Source organism: Amblyomma mixtum, chromosome 4 (genome assembly GCF_055824585.1).
Source record: "Amblyomma mixtum isolate Tamu chromosome 4, ASM5582458v1, whole genome shotgun sequence".
In the NCBI taxonomy this organism is placed as follows: domain Eukaryota; kingdom Metazoa; phylum Arthropoda; class Arachnida; order Ixodida; family Ixodidae; genus Amblyomma; species Amblyomma mixtum.
This window is the reverse complement of record NC_143015.1, coordinates 75,292,316-75,313,969: the sequence shown is the minus strand read 5'-3', so window position 1 is coordinate 75,313,969 and position 21,654 is coordinate 75,292,316. Positions and strand designations below refer to the sequence as shown.

At 44.9% G+C, this 21,654-nt stretch overlaps 2 protein-coding genes across 7 annotated transcripts in view; one reads left to right on the top strand and one right to left on the bottom strand.

The window, feature by feature from the left end:
• Positions 1-348: 348 nt before the first annotated feature.
• On the bottom strand, positions 349-20,773 carry LOC149347065 (manganese-dependent ADP-ribose/CDP-alcohol diphosphatase-like). Of its 6 annotated transcripts, none has more exons than XM_089586845.1 (6): positions 20,585-20,773; positions 15,585-15,647; positions 14,324-14,459; positions 6,859-7,136; positions 4,323-4,603; positions 349-3,385 (listed from the first exon to the last, which is right to left on the bottom strand). In XM_089586845.1, exons 2-6 carry the CDS (start codon positions 15,590-15,592, stop codon positions 3,000-3,002), a joined length of 1,089 nt encoding a protein of 362 aa, XP_089442971.1. In that variant the 5' UTR covers positions 15,593-15,647; positions 20,585-20,773; the 3' UTR covers positions 349-2,999. The 6 variants fall into 6 exon arrangements, with proteins under 6 accessions (XP_089442971.1, XP_089442967.1, XP_089442968.1 ...); XM_089586841.1 differs by having other exon boundaries at positions 15,585-20,220; positions 20,585-20,772; XM_089586842.1 differs by having other exon boundaries at positions 15,585-16,871; positions 20,585-20,772.
• A 425-nt stretch (positions 20,774-21,198) lies between these two features.
• LOC149347063 (ADP-ribosylhydrolase ARH3-like) overlaps positions 21,199-21,654 on the top strand; it is a 28,510-nt gene continuing 28,054 nt past the window's right edge. Inside the window, exon 1 of the mRNA XM_089586849.1 lies at positions 21,199-21,434. The gene's annotated coding sequence lies outside the window, so the exon portion shown is untranslated. The remainder of the gene's footprint in view (positions 21,435-21,654) is intronic.

The following is a 21,654-nucleotide window of genomic DNA, read 5'->3' as shown; positions in this document are numbered from 1 at the left end:
TATGTACAAGCATTCTAACACATTTTACTCACCTCAGAAGAGGTGAAAAAAATTGCCTGAATAACTTACAAGAAAAATAAATTTAGAAAATAGCAATTGCAATCATCCTGAATGCTTGCATAATGTGAGACAGATGACTACTTACGATTAGTGTATACAATGAGCTTCACTAGCAGAATGTGCAACAATGTACTAGTGCAGAAGTATTTTTGCTCATATTAGCAGTCAGTTAACATACTGAGAAACTGTTTGTGCAGAAATATGTGCAGTGACTGGAATGGAATAAGACTGACAGTGCAGTAAGGAAAACCAAGCTGTCAACAAGCTGATGAGAGAGCAGATCGGGAGACCTTCATACGAACACTTTTATCAAAACAGACCAAAACAGGAACAAAATACTGCTCAACTACAGCTGCTGAGATTCGTGCTCTCTCACATTACATGCAATGAAAAAGCAGCATGGCAGTGATGCCCACAAGAGGACATGCTTAAACATGAATGCAATGACAATAAATAAGAATGAAGCACATAGTTTGCTGACATACGTTAACATGAAGCAGCTTTTGCACTCTGAGAGTGTGCTAAGACTGATTAGATTAAATTACTGTAGAAGCACTCTTCTGTGCAGAAGAGTCTAGAAACTGGTCAACAGCTTAATCAGTACAGGTGACCATCTCTAGAAATTGTAGCTATAATCTCTAGAATTGTAGCTAGAAACTTACGTACAGAAACATAAATGGCAGCTATAAAGTATGGTCTACCCCATGATGATAGAATGCACAACTAGCACTTGAGAGCCAAGCCTACCTCCCTCCACTGTCAAACTAGAACATTATAGTACCCCCAATTCCATTATTCAACAAACAAGCTACTTAGATATTAAGAGGCCAGCTAACTTTGCTGTACATGTGGGCTGAATACACAGTAGGCAATCTCACTGTGCTAAGCCACATAACACATGCTTGTTCAGAGGTGAAATGGACATTTAAGTTTGCTCACAAGTGCCAAGCTAAAGCTAGAAACAATAAGACTTCTCTACTGAGTAATAACTTAAGCCACAGCTAAACTTTGAATGTGGCTGCTTGAAGTGCAAGTATATGACAGGGCCCTAGCGTCTGTCACTCCTTCTGTATTGTATATTCTGCACTGCATTTACAACCATGTTAGATCAAGTTGTATTGATCTTATCGTGCAACCTGTGGTTTCATGACATCATACAGTTTTCTTTTAAAACCATAAGTAGCTTGAAAGAAAACTAAACAGAAGTCAGCAATTTAAAGTGAGGGGATATTACTGTAGCGCACACCTAAAAACATGGCTCTATGAAAGCACCCATTCTATGGGAGCTTTCCATGGTGCACGATGGATTTTCTTTAGGACATTCCATTGCCGCATTCATGGGGCTTACAATAAAATCTCCAGGCTACTCACTGTGCTGTCTACCTGTGCAGAATCTGCATTGACTGCCAGGTAAATGCACATAACAAGTTATCAAAACCTATGACATGACACTGACACATGAATAGTCGCTTGGTTTGCATTAAAAACTTAGTCACAATTTGTGCCTCAAATCTGTCACAATCTGTTCCAAGCCTCCTGTCGATAAAAAAAGATTTCTGCAGAAGTGTGTGTGATCTATTCTGCATACAAATTGTTTGACATTTAACTTCTGACAGTCACATCTAAGCACACTATCCATGCAAGAAGGCAAGGAAAATAATGATACCTAGGAAAGCTGCTCCCTAAGTGAACATTTCAAAGATGGATGGCTGCTACTAACAGCATCGTTACCTGAAAGGCAGTTTGTGTACATGATTGCACATCTTGCGACAACAATGATATTGCACTATGGGTCGTTTCGTGTATAATAACCTTCTACAGAGATAACCTCTATTTACAGACGTGCAGTGCATATCAAAACAAATGCTCGCACTAGCTTATCAGCACAGGCACTATGTAGAAGCAAGACGTGGCAGATGAATACAATGCTTCCCACACACAAAAAACAAAAACAAAAAAAGAAGACAGTGGAGGACAAAGAGAGGAAAAAGAAGAGCAGCCAGAGAAAAAAACTTGTCCAAATCAAGTGTTTCAGCAGACACAAGGACATCATAGCGATTTCTCACAAACCTCATATTGATGATATCACCTATATCTTTGTCTCGGCAAAGGTTCCAGTCCAGAATTTTAGGGTACAGAAACAGAAGCACAAATGCACTTTTTACAAAGCAACCTGTTTGCAATGACCCCTAGTTTGCAATGGTGTCTTGTGCCTCAAAGTTGCAGGCAAATTTTTTTCCCACAATAAATGGTGGTTAATGCAAAACCAGCAAAGTTGAATGCAAAGCGCCTTTTTCTATAGCTGCAAGAAACTTCTTCGAATGAAGTCCAGCCGGGATGAAAGTAAAAAAAAAAAAAAGAGAAGGGAACATAAAACAGAACTTGTACATTGTGCTTTGCAATGCAGATGTCACAAGGAAGCTGGCAAGTATTTAAAGCAAAACTCACCTAGCAAGGAATCCATTTGCCAAAAGACAAATGCACACAGAGAAGGCAGGTGCAGTGATCCCCCAAACTTGTTTAAAGTAAAGGCAGAAAGAAAAAAAGATGTTAAGAAACAAAGCACAACAAAAAAAAACGTAAACCAAAGACAGGTCTGTAATGCCAGCTTGCACAAGCACGCTGCTGATGGTGCTAAAATCATTATGGAGAAAGACATTAGGTAGAAAAAAAAAAAACATGAAAAGAATATGAAAGGTTGAGACTAGCAGGGCTACCATCCAACCAATTGCATTGGGGAACAGAACGAGAGGAATGGATGCAGTGTAAATATTACAGATGAAAGTGCTGAAACAAGGCTCGGATAGCCAAGATTCAATGATAGTCACCTTCCCCTACGTTCAGTGCCTCTAGACTTTCTCCCCGTGACGAAATGCTTGTTGCCGACCGACCCCATCAATTTTATACACCCACTCAACAGTCCGTTACCCCAGTGTCCTTCACACGGCCACCCGAACAGTAAGCGGCGGCACAACCGCGGAGGAAGCCGCGGACAACTCTTCCGCCTCCGCCTTCTCCTCCGCCCTCTTCTCCGTAGAACGAATCCGGAGGGTGCGGCTCTCCTCGCGGCCGGAGCCGACGACCTCGATGCGGTCTGGGAACACGGACACCGTGGAGAAGGCCACGCTTTCGGGCTCGGTCTCGATGATGCCCGCCAGTGCCATGTAGTGCGTGCCGCGGGTGTCGGTGGCGTAGCCGCACCGGTGTGTGTGCCCACACAGGTAGAGCGCCACACAGGGGTGCGCCTCGAACAGGTCCATCACGTCCCGGTAGTTCCACAGCAGGCAGTCGGAGCTGGCACTCGCCGGAGAGATGGCCAGGTGGCCTGGGCAGCGGGGCAGCACCAGTTACCGCACTTGTACAGTAAAAAGCTTGCTAATTCATCACCATCATCATCATCAACACAACTATGTCCACTGCAGGACAAAGGCCTCTCCAATTGACCTCCGATGAAACGTCATACAGGTGGCCAAATCTTAAGCGAGCATGCATGACGGCCACTTTCTCTGCGCTCTGCGATGAAGCAAACTTGCGAAAATATGAAGTCTAAGCACAGGCTTAGTGAGCCCGTGCTTAGATTTCATATTTTTGCAAGTTTGCCGTGTCATAAGCTGCAGGAGCACGGAAAACGTGGCAGTCATGCACACCAGCTAAAAATTTAGCCGGCTGTACTACCCTGCACAAGCTGTGGCCGCTGGTTCCCTGCAAGCTTCCCAATGTCATCAGCCTGTCTGACTCTCTGCACACCTCCCACGGTAATTCCAAGATGCGGATGATTAGAAGTGTTGATGTGGTACCGCCCAAATGTTAATTCAGACACGAATGGTCTTGGACTGGCTAATTCGAATGGGTTCACAAAGGGTGGTCGCGTGGAGGTATGACCAGTGCGGCGAGCAATCCTTGAAATATATTTCTTCAAGCCTGAATTGCATGTTGCATATTGCTGCTGCCTGGGAAAGCATGCTACTGCAGTATATATGAGATGGCAGTAGAGTCCATTTATTTTACTACTAGATTCCAATTTCCGAAAAGTCCGCACAAATTAAACTCTACCAATGCCCCAGTACACTTCTACACCTGTACTGTGCATCTCCTTTCTTTATAATCTTGTTTAGCACATGCCTTGAAAGCACTTTCGCAGACATGTCAGATTCTGCAATGCCATTTATCTTGGTTTCATTCCACCGTTCTCCTGAAGGCCCTTTTAACACTACTCAGTGCACCAGGCCTGAAAAGGAGACAACACGACAGAAAGCCCTCACCAAATACGATGACCACTTCGCCCACTGCATCTGACTCCGCCAGTTCCGTGTCGAGCCACTTCAGCTGTGCCTCGCTCAGCGCTCCATTGGAGTCGATGAAGCGCTTGTCCAGCCCCTGCAGTGCATCCGGCCACTCCCAGGCGTCCCGGTCCCAGGTGCCATGGACACGGCTCAGCAGCTCGGCTGCCTGCTGCCACCGTGGCTCCGACGGATCACGGCCCAGCACACCTTCCTCGAAGCAGTCCAGCGAGATGAGCTTCACGCCTGGCACGGGGCTGAAGCTGAGTAGAAACACAAGGGTGTCCTAGTTATAAAAGTGCTGGATGACTGACTCTATACTGGCACACATAAGTGTTGTGCAGTTATTTCATAGTTCCGTATGCATACCACAAACACCACCACTGTCATGCAGGTTGTATTTCTGGTAGTATGAAGGCCTCTTTTACAGAGCTCTAATTATCCCTCCCACTCCCATCTGACTTTCAAGCTGCTCCTGCTACATTTGCTGTCTCCTGGAATCCACTCCATCATTTTACAGGACCAGCGGCTATCTCATCTTTGCATTAGGTGCCCTGCCCACCCCCATTTCTTCTTCATCCGCGCTGGGATATCATCACTCGCATTCCTTCCCTGACCCACACTACTCTTTGCCTGTCTCTTAATATTATATAGCCATATCATTTTCCTTCCATACTCGCTGCCTCGCAGCTGTGCTTAGAGGTGTCAAAAAATTACGAAAATGTGTAGCGAAATTATGGCGGAAGGGAAATGACCATGACGAATACTGACAGATCAGCTGTGGTATTGCCAGTTTTAAGCAAAAAATTGGCTGACAGTAACAATACCTGTGTAACATTTGCTGCGGGAAACTCGCTGAAATGTATGCCATTGGGTTCTCTTGACACCAAGGAATGCAATAAGGGTGAAGTTATCATCCTGGCTATCATAGAACCTGGGTAATAGGGTACTGAAGCTGCCACTTCAGAAACAGGAATACACACTTTTCTCATTTCTGGAGCGACAACTTCAAAACCCTATAACTTAAGTTCTATGATAGCCAGGAAGACAATTTTACCCTTATTGCATACCTTGGTGTCAAGAGAACCCAATGGTATACATTTCAGCAAGTTTCCCAAAACAAATTTTCTTCAAAACTCTTCGCAAATTACTTGCATAAAAAGTGCATAAGTGCTCAAGGAATTGCTTTAGATGAAATGAAAAGACATATCCAGAATCAGCGCACAACAATACATGTGCCCTGAAAATTTCATAACTATGACATCTTTAATAAAATTTGCTTTTCAACACCAGGCTCCCCGCTCAAGGGGGTAAGCTGGTCTTAGAAAAAACATTTTTGCTAATGAAGTCACAATAATGGCATCGTGAAGAAACATGTATTTTTGCATGCTGATTCTAAATAAGTAATTTAATTTTATGTGAAACAAGTCCTTGTATACTTATATAATATGTTAGGTAACTTTTTGCTGAGAGCTTTGAATACATCTTGCTGCAGGAAACTTGCTAGGATGCATGCCATTGGCTTGTCTTGACATAAAACTATGCAATAAGGGCAACATTATTATCCTGCCTATCATAGAAGTTCAGTTACAGGGCTTTGAACTTGCCACTTCACAAATGGGAAGAAACTGACGATTTCAAAATCCTACAACTCACCTTCTATAAAAGGCAGGATGAAAATTTTACCCTTATTACATAGCTTTGTGCCAAGAGATACCATTGGCATGCAGTCTAACAAGTTCCCTGCAGTATAATTTCTTTCAAACTTACGGCAAAAAGTTACCTAACATATTGCATAAGTGCACAAGGACTTATTGTACATAAAATTAAATTACATATTTGGAATCAGCCCGCAAAAATGCATGTTCCCTGAAGATTTCATGGTTGTGACTTCATTAATAAAAATTTATTTCCAAGATCCTCTTCCCTCCTTAAAGGGGAATGAGGGTCTTAAAACAGACCTTTTTATTTTTGGCTAGAATCTCATGAAATTTTGAGGTCTTAGGTAATTTCTTAGGCAGCTTTAATGAACATTCTAATTGCATTTTGTTGCTTTCATTACATGAATTGATAGCCAGCGAATTCTCACACCAGATGAGATTCTTACTTTTTTGTTTAGGATATGTATAAATAGCAACTTACAATTAGCTTAACGAGTTGCAGTGTCAAATACTGCGACCTTTTACTCTTGACACAGTATATCAGGATGACATGCCTTTAGAGAAAAACGAAGAATGCCACCGGGTACGGAAACTCTCTGGCTATCAATTCATGTAATTGAAAGCAACAAAATGCAATGAGAAAGTTCATTAAAGCTGCATAACAAATTACCCAATTACACTCTAGAATTTGTAAGATTTAAGACCACCAGCTCAGTTACGGTTACGTATTTAGAATAAGAAGAGAAAAACGCATCCGTTTGCAAAATTTCATGAGATTCTAGCCATAAATAAAAAAAAGTTAGTTTTAAGACCCTCGTCCCCCCTTAAGTAAACAGTCCCCTTGCCCGAGTGCCAACCTGTAGTAGAAGACGGGGTCGTCCGTGGAGGGCGGAGTCCAGTCGGGCAGCAGCCGGGGGCACACGTAGCGGCGCACCAGGTCCCGACGGGTGCAGTTGTACAGCTCGTGGTTGCCCACCGTGTGGTAGGTGGGCAGGCTGCCGCCACCCTCCAGAGCAGACAGCACCCGGTCCAGGCCCCGGCCGCAACCCCCATTGTTCTGGTCTATGAGGTCGCCCAGCTGCAGCACCAGGCTCGCGCCCGGCACCCGGCTCCAGTGGGCGTACGCCCGGGCCACCTGCGTTGCACATGCGGGAATGACGTGAGAACATGGAGCCACCAAGCCATATATACCGTATTGTGCGTTTTTATCGTAAGGACTTTCAAAATTTTTCTTACCTCAACCGCTGGCTCGTTTGCGGTGAAACTGCACACAGAGCTTGCGCATTATGGTAACTTTTGTATCGTAGCAAGTTTTGCAACGGTACTTACTTAGTTGAGCCATGCATGATGCAAAAGCGTAATCGTCTGCGTCGAGATCGGCGTACCGAAACGCAAAACACCGAGTTTTTGCTGAAGGGCGGCAGTAGCGCCATATGTCTTCCACAACAAAATTAAAGAAGAGAAACACAGCTCAGGACTTCGCGACGTCGTCCTCCGACACTATAGGAGAGCCACGAAAGCAGACGATATAAGCTGATTTGGATAAAGCCATTGGACGAAAAAAGACGTCAAACAATATGCTCTTAATGGCACAGCCTCGTTAAAATAGTTGTTTCTGGCATTTTTTCCGCTCAGTTGGCCGAAAATGTTCGAAGCGCTTCAGCTGAAGCAGACGAAAAGACCGGAACGCGTATTCGAAGGGCCCGCGCTCCTTGCAACGCTCGCCTTGGCGCCATGTGACGCTTTCCACTGCAGAAGACAGATGGCGCTACTGCCGCCCTTCAGCAAAAATTCGGTGTTTTGGGCTTCGGTACGCCGATCTCGACGCAGACAATTTGTAAAACTTGCTACGATACAAAAGTTACCATAATACGCAAGCTCTGTGTGCAGTTTCACCACAAACGAGCCAGCGATTGAGGTAAGAAAAATTTTGAAAGTCTTTACGATAAAAACGCACAATACGGTACTCGTGTGAGCCAGCTGGTTCATTATCAGCATCATCAGGCCACCTACTGCTCTCCCACTGAACCGACCATCAATTCATCACATCGAAAACAGCGCAACCTTCACGAAGCACGCAGAAAGGGGAGACGAGACACAGGCGCTGTCTCTCGTCTCCCCTTTCTGCGTCCTTCGTGAAAGTTGCAGTTTTAGTTGTGATGGAAAGCCAACTAGCTCGTGATGTGTTCTTCAAGTTCATCAATTCATCCTGCACTGCACCAACCGCAGTTACTTTACCCCGCAAAACTTCATAATCTCATCTGCACGCATGACAATGTCGCTCGCAGCTGCATCTGCCCTCTCTTGGAATCCACTCTGTTAACCTAAGGGACAATTGCTTGTCTGTCCTTTCTCATTACATGCCCCGTCCATGTTCACTCCCTCACCTTGATTTTGTCTAGTTAACTAGATGTAACTAAATATGCAGCATCATAATCTACAAAGCACTAAGCATTGTACAATACAAGTGCTAACTTCCAAATTAAGTTATATTTGACAAAGAGCACCCATAACTCTGAACCCTTTCTATCACCCCTTGAAGAAACATTTAGCTGGCAGTGTGCAGTACTTAGTGCTGTCAGTCACGGTTGGCACTGCAGAATTAGTCACGGCAATATCCGCTTTCCTTCAAAATTAACCTGACAGGAGGAAAACACTGTCTCCAGAATTCTGAAGGGTGGAGCATAAGCTGCTTCAGCTCAAACAAAACAGTGGAAAAGAAAGAAAAAAATCCCCAGACTTCTTGCTTCTCCAAAGAACAGAATATGATGCCATGGAAGACATAGTACACTCCCTTCAGGTGCAAATTATGATCCAGTGAAAGAAGAATTCTCACAGTTTCAGATTTTGCAAGCAGCACGCCAGGATTGCATAGAAGAAATTCCAACCTTCCTCGATGATTAATAACCACATTTACTCATGTCATTCGCACCCTTGTGTCATGTCATTCGCACCTTAAATTCCGCATGCCCCGGAATTTAAACAGACGTGACTGTAATTGCCTGCACTAAATTCGTCTGAACGTTGCCTTTACTAAATTCTATCTTTACAAAATTGGTGTATCAAGTAGCCCTCTGTGCCCGACATGTGGTGTGCGCGAAGATATTCAACACTTGATCTGCCACTGCCAAATCTTTAATACTCATCGCAAGGCACTGCTAGGTGCTTTAGGACTTCGTCAGGACGACCCCGTGCACCTGGAGCATGACCTTGGTTCCTGGACTGATGCGACTTTGGCTGAGCGAGGGACAAAAGCTTTCTTAGTTTTTCTAAGGGACACGATTTTAGTGGTCATACTTTGATAGTCATCTAAGGGACACGGTTTTAGTGGACATACTTTGATACTCATTGTGTGTGTGAGGGTGCGTGAGTGTGGAGTATATTTGATGTCACCTTTTTTTTTTTTCATCCTCTTCTTTCATCCTCATCTGGAGCAGCATGCCAGGACTACAACCAGGCAGACCTCTCCATTATCCATTAAAGTCTCTTTCCTCCTTCCTCCCTTGTGTAATTTCGCGCAGCCCAAATTTATTACCAGAGTTTAAAAAAAAAGAACTTTTACTCGCACTTTTTACGCAGGCTTCGGAAGACTGGTGCGACTGCAAAGGGCGAGGGGACGAATTGTGCGCCGTTTACAAGGATCGCCCGCGCTGGCGGCCAATTTTCCGGAAGCCATGCAGGAAGAACAGTTGCGAGAGCAACCTTTCAGTAATCTCCGGCACGCACTGGAATCCGAAACTACCAAACTATTTGCTGTTCAGTTTGCAACTAGTCAGACAGGCTGCACATGAGGATGCTGTTTTATTGCCGTTTATCTCCACTAGCCTCTGAATGCTGGCTTTGCAATTGTATCGTTGTGCGCTGTGTGTGCGGAACTATGTAACATGGGGCAAGAGGGGAGGAGGTATACATGCGCATTTCGAGCCAACTTTTTTTTGGCCAGTGAGGAGTGCGACTTGGGAGGGGTCTAGACATAGGCACCAATTTATGGTATATATATTGCGCATTAGGACCATTATAATAAATATTTTTTTAGGACATGTTCGCAAAATCTCTGAGTAATTTGCACGAGTAACTGTGGTATGTAATTTCGGTTGACTTCCCATATATCCACATTATAGCGCTGCACATTTTAAAGGTGTCAATTATACTTCTTTTGACTTATTCCGGTCATAATAAGTTATGTCAACAAATGAACTTACTTTAAGCACTTCAAAGCGTTTACAGTTGCCACATAAGCAAACAAAAACTCAGTCACTGGAGCCATACCAAGGCTCCTGGATTCCTGCATTTATTTTACATCTTTGACTCAGTATCTTTCTGTGCAAGTTTTTAGAGACTTCAGTGCATTTTATTGCGGCCACATTTGGGGAAATGCTGCCTTGTATAGACCTTCATCGGAACTCCTCTCTGGGCTGCTGCAAACCAGTATCGCTGCCACTTTCACCACGCTAGTACAGGTTGCACCCAACAGCCCAGCGAGCAATGTGGCAACTTCCAGGGAGTCCTTATTTAATTTGAAAGCATTATGTCTCCTCGGCAAGGAAACCCAGCGGTGTCGACCAGCAACAGTGATCCGAAAACCCCCTAATGACATCACCAGTAGACCATAAGATAGTGACGTCTACAAGAAAGAAAAATAAAATTTCTTCTGAAGGTGCGAGGACTTGAACCAAGGACATTCGATACCGAGGTGAGCATGCAACCCTTAGGCGACAAAACTGCGTTGATTCTAGGCGAATAAAGGTGAACCTGGTGTACACATTTCTTTACGACTGCATGCTAATAAGCAGGTTTGCTATCAGAAAGGAAAGAATCTTTAATAAAGATTGCAACAGAGCTCACGATGAGACAATGCTTTCACAATCAAAGCACATGAGCAATCTAAGTGCCCTCCGCAGATTTCGGAAAGGTCTATAAGCATTATTTGACAACGTTTAGGTCGCATCCACACAGAGATGTGAACAAACTACCTGAAGAGGATATACCCCGCAGAAACTCTTATACGCAGCCAACTGCACCAAAAATAAAATAAATAAAGCAAAAACAAAAACTGCTTCAAAGCACAGCCACTTCAATAAAGTTGTTTCTCTCTGGCTGCAGACCTTTTGAGGATCATGTTTGCAGATGCTTCCACAAAGCATTTGAACGAATGCCAGAGCTTGCCAAAGGCAGCCACAACCATAAACAAAGAACATGGCGAGTACCACACATGTGTGGCTCGCACAGTCAACAGAATGGCTTCCGCAAAGGCTTTAACGGTGCCTTATCAGAGTTGTTTTCGGACACGTTTCCCGCAGTCACGCCACGTCGGAGATAGGGGGCAAGGCCCTTGTCACGTGTTATCGCCATGCCCCTTTCGGCAAACAGAAAAAAGAAACTGGGTAATCGGGGACACACCCGCGGAGCCGATAGCAAAGTCAACAGAATCCGCTGATATCAGCAGAGCTTGCGCACTCCTCATATGAGGTTAAAAAGGGTACGCGTCAAGTTCCACGAACTCCCGAGGCGAACGCCAAGGCAGCACATCGTCCGCAGTTGCTATGCGAAATAAAGCGCGCTATAAAAAGCGAACTAGAGCCTCACTCAAAGTTGCGAAATGGTCAGATCACCTAGGAGCTAATGTGCTTGACAAGTAATTGTCAGAGACACAGTTGCACATTTATAACAACAGATCAAAAGGCGACCAACAAGGGCCTAATCACAGAGTAGACAACTTTGCCCACGAACTTCAGCTGTGGGAACTTGTCAAGAACTCGTCAGATCAGCAGCAAATTTATATGCTGCTTTTGAAAAGAAAAATGAGCAAGAGAATAGTGGAGACTCGGTTACGGTCAACCAAACCTTACATAACAACCTTGCCTTCCAAACTGCATTCTCTTCAAGGAACACAGAGGACAAATAGAAGTTGACCAGTCTCACTGATAACTGAGCATTTATATAAACTAGCAAAGACCAAGAAACGAAATACAGGTCTCACCATCACCAGTTGCATTCCACAGGTCAATCTGCTTTTTGGGCGCGGATCCCTGGGGTTACACTACACTTCCATTCACTTCGAAACAGTGGCGACCCGTTCTTTCGCTAAGGACGTTAAGAGTTTAAATTGATTGGTGAGAACATTTTTAAATCCATTTTACCTGGCAATAAATGCATCTTTTGCCGCCAGACAAACGCTGACAAAGTACAGAGTCAGAGAATCAATTTTTACTGCAAACAATGATTGAATAGAGTTGTACTCTGTGCTCATTCCAACTGCTTCTCTAATTGACCCTCTTCCTGTGTACTATCAAGTTAGAGTCAGATAGTTTGCTTTTCAAGCGCACAATTAAGGCAAGGAATACCCGTTTTCTCACACTTTGAGACTTCCTGGTAAAGTCTTTAGGGGTGCCATCAGTGCTACACTGTGCAACTCGAAACCAAACTACACGGCCCAAAGACTTATGCCCAAAGCTGTACCTTCAGACATGCCAGCAAGAAACGTTGAGTTGAAAAAAAAGTCGCGCTCACAAGCAGTGGTTATTAGGGGGAAAAAAAAAGGGCCAATGTTTACACTGACTAGCCTGCTTTGTCATTCCCTACCGTTCCCAGCCACACACCATTTGAACAGAGTGCCTAAGACAATGCATTCATTTTTGCCCATAAGCCAGAAAACGGGCCTTTTAAATGAACAGGCTGGAGGACACAATTGATTATCTTCATACATTACTCATGACTGTAGTGCCTGTTGTGAATGCTCTCATGTTTACAGTTTATTTTATTGTTGAGTTTGATATCCTCAAGCAGGAAACTTAACGCGCACCATTTACAGATGCTGTCCTATTTATTGCTGCCATGTGCCCTTCATGTGTATATTCTTCTGGTTTTAGTGTTTTTGATAGTATTAACTTGTACCAGTAGAAAACATGAAGCAGAACTGTAATTTGAATTCTCAGTATAACCTGATCAAAAATTTTGATACTACCTGCCTATTCGTTGCCAACGTAGGCCCTTAATGGAACACTGACGAATTGAAGTTTGCCTGCAACAATGCACTGCCGCATTTAAACAAGGACCCTACTTTCGCTGAAAGTGGAGCTTTTATATAAGCTAGAAGAGGCAAAAAAAAGAAAATAACAGGTGTCACTATCGCTGGCTGATTTCAGTACGAAAGCACTCGTATGCTCACCAACCCTGACCATAAATCTTGTCAACCTATCTTACGGCCTAGCAACAGGGATGCCACGTTAAGTCTCTTGTGTGTGAAATAAATAAATCATAAATTAAATACTGACATGACTGGGATTCGAACCCGCAGCGGCGCGAACACATCAGCTTCGCTGTCCACTGCGTGAGAGCACTATGCTATCACTGCAGCCAATCACGGGTCGTGTTAAACTGCAACACACTCTCGCGCTGTGCATGGCACATTGTTGTCTTCATCAACCTCGATCAGAGCTTAACGTGAGTCTAATATTGTCGCCAGACAACAGATCAGTTTAACCTCGACCAGAGCTTAACATGACTCCAATATCGTCGCCAGACAACAGATCAGATCAGCTTAACCTCGATCAGAGCTTAACGTGAGCCCCAGAAAAGCAAAACCATGAGCCAACCATGCTAAACACATGCTTTTCGCACCCTACCATTTTTTGCAAGTATACTGAGCGCGCTGACGCAGATTTTTTTGACATGGATCTCAGAGGCTGAGCTACACTGCTATTCACTTCCAAACGGTGATCACCGAGTCCTTTTCAGTCAAGGCGTCATGAGTTTGACTGAAGCGCCAGGAAAATTTTTACACGCAATTTTTCACAGCAAAGAAGCAGTCTTTTGCAGCTGGATGAAGGCCAATACAACCAGAAAGAGCCATAAAACAGATTTCAGTGCAGAAGCACTCATACGATCACCAACACGGACCAAGCACCTTGTCATCTTTGGATCTTGTGCCACTGCCTAGCAACAGTGATGCCACATTAGGTTAAAAAAGATATCAAATCAACATCCACGACTAGGAGTCGAACCCACAGCACGAATAGATCAGCTTCGCAGGCCATTGAGCGAGAGTGCTAGGCTATCTTTCGCAGCTGAACACGCCTCATGTTAAACTGCAACCCACACTAGCGCTGTGCATTGCACACAGTCTTCTTTGTCCTCTTATTAGTGCCAGAGTTCTCACGCTATGATCGCCTGACACTTTTTACCATGAACCCAAATTGGACGGCATTGTCCTTCGTCTTTTTAAACCTAGTAAACAAGAACAGTGCCTCTAACTGCTATTGAGCGCAGCAATCATGCAAGTGCAAGCAGCGCAGTGCAGACAACCCAGCAAGGGGCCCTCACCTGGTTCAAGGCGTTGCGGTAGTAGCGTATCAGCGATGGGTCGTACCAAGCTGGCTTGTCATCACAGTCAGCATACTGGACGTCCGTCAACACTCCAAACGTCAGCAGAGGCTTCTCACTCGACAATGAAGGGACGCTGTTGCAGAGGACAAATCACACACACAACAGGAGAGGCTTAGAACGCCTGATAAGTCAATTAGAAAGCACCTCTGACATGAAAGCAGAGAGGAGTCAGGATCCTGTTCTAATGGTTGAGTGGCAAGTACACGGTGGTCACACATCAGGTGAAAATACAACACAAATATGGATTGAAAGCAGACTGATCTGTCGAAGGACGGGCATTTATATCTGCAAGATTACCTGCAGGTAAGAATTCTGTATTCACAAAAACTTTGCCTTTGCGTGTTATCCCTAAACTATGGCTGATGGGGGTTGAACGACCCAAAGCGACGCAGGCTATGAGGGATGCCATAGTGAACAGCTCCAGAAATTTCGACCACCTGGGGTTCTTTAACGTGCACTGACATCGCACAGTACACGGGCCGCTAGAATTTCGCCCTCATTGAAATTCGACCGCTGCGGCCGGGTTCGAACGCGTGTCTTTCGGGTCAGCAGCTGAGCACCATAACCACTGGGCCATCGCGACAGCGTTATCCCTAAAATAGGTCATCAATTAAACACAAGACTGTTTTGGCTGCTTAAGCATGTCGTTAGTGTATGGGCATATTTCACTATTATTTTTTACCTTACACCAAGGCATGGTAAAAAGCAAGCTGCAAGAGTCAAATGATGTAGACCATTCCAAATGGGCTGCGACACTTTTAATGAGCACTGAACCTGATGCAGTAATTTTAGCGTGTAACTAATTGAAGGGGTCACTGCTGTGGCTGAAAGATGAAATTGAAAACCGACGCAAAAATCAACCACGTCCACCATTTATCCAAGAATTCACCTCCGCAGGTCATCCACCAGATGTCTTGCAGATATCCATGGTTACTGGGAAAGGCTTTTTATCCATCAAAATGGTTCTGAACAGAGAAGCTAACCTGAATACTCAGACAAGCCTTTAAGCTGACGAATACTAAAGGACAACATAAAGCAAAGAGATTTGAATCCCAAGTTCTGTATTTCAGAAAATGCTTCAATGGCCTTACGTGTGCCATGTTCCATCATATAAAACAGTGAATGAAAAAATCCATGCAGCAAATCAATATAAACAAGAAAACGAAGACTACCAAGTGCATACAAAAGGATTACTCACCTCATCATGAACCTGATGCCTCGAACTGTTGGCAGGAGTCCAAGACACTGTAAAATGTAGGCCCTACAAACAAAAACCAATCGACCTGTTAGAAATATTGGGCTGCCATGCGAGCCCCATCACTGTAACCAGAGCCTCAAAAGAGTACTGCAGAGAAGGAAGGTGGCAACAGCAGGCTGGAAAGTTACCGAAAAAGGGAAAAGGAGGGATTCAACAGTTACCATGAACTTGATGCTTGTCATAAGCCAACACTTTAAAGCTTTTGCAGTTCTAAGTGCAACAACAAGGTGCTCTGTTGAGCAACTACACCAAACTGAAGAACAAAAGTCCTCTGAGTGAATTTCAGAAAGGTGGCATCTTCTGACATTGAAAGGTGGCACTGAAACTTCCTTTGACGTCCTGTGGACGTCCATGGGACATCTGTGGGACATCCAGGGGAGTTTCACTGCCAATTGGGTAGGAACATTGGACTCACTGGAAATTTTTAATCCCAGAAACATCCTCTGAGTGCCTGTCCAGCACATTAACCATACCACAAGCTTATTTATTCCAGCCATTATGACCACCATCTTCCTTCTCTCACAGTTTACACTCTTTGAGGTCTTGGCAAAAGAGGACCAACAGTGGACCAACTCCAGCCTCCTGGAAAAACAATCACCATATGGGGCAATCGGCAAATTGGCAAGAGGCGGCAGCATCTGCCCAGGCATGCCACAGATGCCGCCAGACACATATTTACCTTGCTCGGCCAGCCTCTCCAAGTCCTTCTCACGAGCCCTAACATCATCTTTTAAGGCTTACATTAAACCCTTGTGTCAAACTAGGACACTCAAGCAACACTCCACAGCAGCACCAATCATTCCTTCTCGCTTGCGGAACACAGCCGCCAGGGTCGAGACAGGTCTCCTCCTCTCCAGACCTTATCACCTTGCTGGAAGAAGTGGACAGGGGCACACTGCATTTTCTTTGTTCCGCCGATACTGCTGCTGCTTGCGCTGACATCGGCTGAAGTGGGTTTCTTGATGCAAGTGGCGAGCAAATACGTCACTGGCAGTCGGCCGCCCATTGTGTTGCGCATCTTCTTTTGGGCAGCATGCTGCTGAACACGTGACGGAAGGGCTGCGGGGGTTTGTCGCGGATGACCACTGCATTTCGCAGGCTCGACGGGGGAAAAAGCTTCAAAAAACGAACAACAACTGCTGCTGAACTGCGCTGCGGTGGTGCAAGGACGACGTTCCTGAAACTTTTGCTGTTGTGTGTGCACAGGGGCTGCAGCTCGTTCTCTCTCTGGAAAACACACGCGGAGAAAAAAAAAGCCCGCCTGGGGTGTGAAAGCAGCCCTGCCGTGTGTCTCGTCACAGAGAGAGCGTGGAAAGGGGAGCTGCGGGGTGGTGGACAGAAAGCGTAGCGGGCACTCCACGAGTGGCACAGAACCCGAGCTGCGACGCAACCACACACTCGCCACACAAACGTGTTTCTCTGCACTTGCGCTTGAATTCATGCACAGCACGAAGCCAATTCGGTTGATGATGATGGCGTTAAAGTCAACAATTAATATCAGCAGCTGCTCCACTCCGAGTAACAATATAAACCTCGGCATACTTGTTAGCAAAACGGCGATCTCTCTTAAGCAAGGCTTCATACACGAGAGGCTAAGCTTGAAGCTCGAGTTTGTTAAATGTGCTCTTAACTGAGTGACATAGTTGCTTTCTTACTAGGCCTAAACCACAACATACAAAACTACGGAAACTTCATCACAATCATAAGAAGAACAGCCATAGTGATAGCTCCCGACATTGTTATTTTCTTATAGACACCTCTTTCTCTCTTCTGTCACTCCCATCTTCCTCCCTTCCCTTACGGCGCGGTTCAGGTGTCCGCCGAGATATGTGAGACAGATACTGCGCCATTTCCGTTCCTCAAAAACCAATTTACCAATTACAAAATGAGAAGCTGTTTCCTCATAAACCAATTACCCTGTCAACAGGCCTGCAGAAAGAAATGAAGCTCCCTACAGTATGGTTCTCAGCTCCCTTTCCACTTGGAACTGACAAGTCTACAAGACAGGGAAGTCCAAATTGCACAATCTGTGAAGCTTCAAATCTTCATTCTCCTATGCATTTTCAGGTACTGAAGCCTTTGACCACAATGTCGCCATGAAGATGTGTGTTTTTTTTTTTGGGGGGGGGGGGGGGGGGGACTGTAACAGCTAACAGTTCTTTTGCACTGGCTATTATTCAGGCATGCAGTTCTGGACTGTCACTAACCTCGAAAGGCGTAACAAAGAGGTGTAGTGCCATGCTCTTTATCACAAAATCACTAGTATTTCATGTCTTTTCCTCTGTTCATAGCCACTAAAATTTGAATATTTACTATATGACCTAAAGGATGGAATTACTTTCAAACTGCAGTAAAAAAAAAAAGGGTATATATTTCACTGAAATTAATGCACCACCTCAGTCCACCATTGTTTTCACAAGAGGACTTCTCGCCTTCCCCAGATGAAGTCAGCCCCTCTTATTCATGTTTGCGCTTCAAAGAACCCCCTTCCCCCTTTCTTCTATCATCTATCTGCCAAGTGACTCAAGGAAGCTAGATTAACTTTATTTTTTTTCATTTATTATTCAAGGCAGCCCAAATCACAACAGCCTTGGAAGAAAAGACTGTGCATTCGTATCTTCGACATTTTGCGTGCTATGCATAAAACTCAGTGCAGGTATAGAGACACATCACGCACCCATTTTAACCCCTACTGATCAAAAACCTTCAGCCTTACATAGATACATCGATTGTGCTAGCAGTTCCAGACTATGCCCATGCACCAAGGATCATCAGACTGAGAAAACACAGCTTCATTCACACAGCTGTTCAAACCAAGTGTTAAGGATTTACTCCCACCTTTTACTGCATAAATAGCCACGGGTGCAGGGTCTTTCGTAAATGCATTCACAAGCTATGAAGCATGGGGACTTACCTGTTGCAAAAACTGGTGAGCGATACTAAAGCGCCTCACAAAAGGCTTTTTAGAGGAAAAGTAGACTGCTTCAGAACCGAGAAGTACAACTAGAGTTTAAAATATCTCTCTTAAAAAAAAAAAGAAACGAAGTCAACTAAAGCCAACTGCGTCATGATATTAGCTCGGGCTTGTGCAGTTCCAGAGAAGCGTAACACAATGCAAACTCTAACCCCCCTTATGTGCTTGGCTAGACTACGTGGCTAGCTGTGTACAATCTCAATGTGCGCATTACTTGCTAAGGAGTGGAAATACAATAGAAGGCCCATCCTTCATCACTTGTCAAGCTACGCACTGAACTAGACAGCACAGTCGAGTGAGTCATAAAGTTCAACCTGTTTTCTAGGGTACTTTCTTGGAAATTTAGCACAATGCAATGTCTACGCCGCTATCTGAAAGCTCTGAACTTTATTTCAGAAAAAAAAATTAAGCCAGCTGCATCATGACATCAGCTCAGGTCTGCGTAATACCTGACTGACTGCATGGATAACTGCGAAAAAGGTTAGTTTTGTTTTGCAGATTCGTAGTTTCAAAGAAATACAACAGAACAGAAACCTATAACTTATTGCCTTGTCACACCAGATGCTCAGACTGCATGGACAAGTGTGGCATAAATTTAGTCAAGTTTTGCATGATACTTTCAAGGAAGTGTAGCACAACAAAAGCTTCTATTGTTTCCAGCCTTGTCGTCTTGTGTGACCTGACTGACTGCAAACAAACAAAGCCTCCCACTCAACACACCAGCAAAAGGCAACACAGATAGCATATGCTTGGGGAATTCCCGTCGCTAACAACACAAGAAACCTGAACCCAAGAACCATGGCACAAATAGTGTTTCCTATGCACTGTCTGATGCCTACATTTGTACAGCCAGAAAGTTGCTGCATCTCAGCTCTGGTAGGGGAAGGAACTAATGCGAAACTTAAGAGCTGATCTAAGTGCTGGGTATGTGGAATAATTAGCACGTGTGCAAGGTCAACTGATTTTTCCAAGTGAAGGGATGTTTGCAAACTTTTGTGACCACAATGGTCAGCGGACGTTCCCTGCACACACTTTCTTTCTAGTGACTACAAATAATCCACAAAGACACCCCACATTTAGGAAATGAAGTAAACTTTCATTCCCTCATCTTCCTGCCGCTTTTAAGCTCCCTTACGGCCCGTTTTCCCTAAAACGAGCTTTCACAGTGCACAGCTCCGCGCACCCTCGTCTCATTTTTTTTTCTGTTTCTAGACAGTTCTCACGCAATCGAAACCAGCACTAAAATAGACGTCGAGGGCAGAGACCTGACCCGTAGCAACGCGCCAGCGAGCGATTGTGACATGGCCTTGCATTCCGCTGCATTCTGGAGCTATTTTTTAACTGCGACCTCAACACCCTCTCTTTACTAATTTCGTTCCTACAACCCGCGCCACACTTTGCCCCACGACTTTATTCATCGCGTTGAAAAAAAAAAAAAAAGAGTCTGTTGACCGAGGCAGAAAATTATAATCGTGAAGAACAGTAACCCAAGCGCCTTTGGTGACAACCGATGGCCCCCGGCAGATGTGTCAACCCGACGCCAGGCGATATGACAGCTGCGCCTCTTCCAACTCAGCATTCCCACGTCCGTGACCGAACAAGCTGCGGTTGACGACGCCCGACAACGAGGAATGCTCCAGTAAGTTCAAGGTCACAGGTACTGCGCCGCGCGACATCAATAAAAGAAACAAAACGGGATATCCTAATGCGTTCTGGCCCCGAGCCAACCGCACTCCGCGCAAGAGCGGGCTACTTGATCAGCGATTAACCTAACTCAAAACGCCGGCGACATTAGTTACGAATCTCCGATTCTAGCGGACAATGCACGACTCTTGACAGATACGCTCTCGTGGCATACTATGCACGGCATCACACAAGCAGCTGCGCGCATCGTCCACATAATCCACATGCCACTCCTTCGTCAGGTGCCAATGAATGAATGGGGCTCGGGTGGCCGGCAACTCACCTCAGTCTCGCGGGGTGATTTTAAGCGGCGGCGGGAGCTGGGGCGTTCGGCAGGGCAATCGTATGCCTCTCGCGACCACTGAGCGAACAGTGAACCGGCCCGACACGCGCAAAGAATTTTTATGTTGAGTCTAATCAGATCAGCTCGGCATAGCGAGGAGATTGTTGCCTTCCTTCTCCCACTGACCTAGAGCGCGACAGGATGACGGGATACTGTGGTTTTCACCGTTGGTTTCAGTTTCGTTCTGTTTTACACTCATTAGATTTAACACTCACTCATTGTGGCTGTGATTTGTGAGCAACCTAATTACGATCAGAATTTCATTGTGTTCATACAAGCAATTTTATTCATTATGTAGGAGGTTTTTCACAAGTTATAAGTGCAAATTATCTTTTCTTCTTCGGTGCTCTATAATGCATTTTCATGCAACTTTACGATAGTGTGTGCTGTTCAAAATCTTTATGTGATGCGTTCAGGTAACAATTCGATAGTGTCAAATGTCGCGTTTTAAATCTTGCGCGATTTCAGGAAGCGCAACGTTCTATCAGTGATTTCTAGGGTCAGAGGGTCACAGGCATGGCCACAGGCCTTGTCAAGCCTTTTATTGTTTTAACCTCTGCCCCTATATAAGTCGTTGCATATTGTCTGCTGCTGCTATTAAATAAATAAAAATAAAGACATAAAATTTCTTGGATTGTTAAAAAAAAAGAGGGGGAACCGACGCAACTATCATCACCATCAACCTTAAACCTCAAACCGTTAAAGAGCAAAGTCCAACAGGCGCTAATATTGAAAGCACGGTAGTTTCTTTTTCACTGCCTGACACTCGGGCGTGGCCGTTGGATTGCCGGTAAGCGCTTTTCGATTTGTGTGGCTCAAGCGCGGAGCGTGCGCAGTAGTCCGTAGAGCACGTGTGCTTTAATTGTGCGTGCAAACATACTGCAGCAGAGCGAGATATAAGGGCACGAAGTGTTGCTGTAACATGACGCGCTTGCGAGCTGCAGTCACACGAGTCTCGAAGCCGTCGCCTCGCACAATGAGCTTCCACTCCGCTGTGAAGTGGGAGTTCA

Coding starts and splice junctions, on each gene's coding strand:
- LOC149347065 (XM_089586845.1), bottom strand. Junction 4,604..6,858: donor GACCCCGTCTTCTACTACAG/GTTGGCACTCGG, acceptor GTTTCTACTCAG/CTTCAGCCCCGTGCCAGGCG. Junction 3,386..4,322: donor CGAAGTGGTCATCGTATTTG/GTGAGGGCTTTC, acceptor CCCGCTGCCCAG/GCCACCTGGCCATCTCTCCG.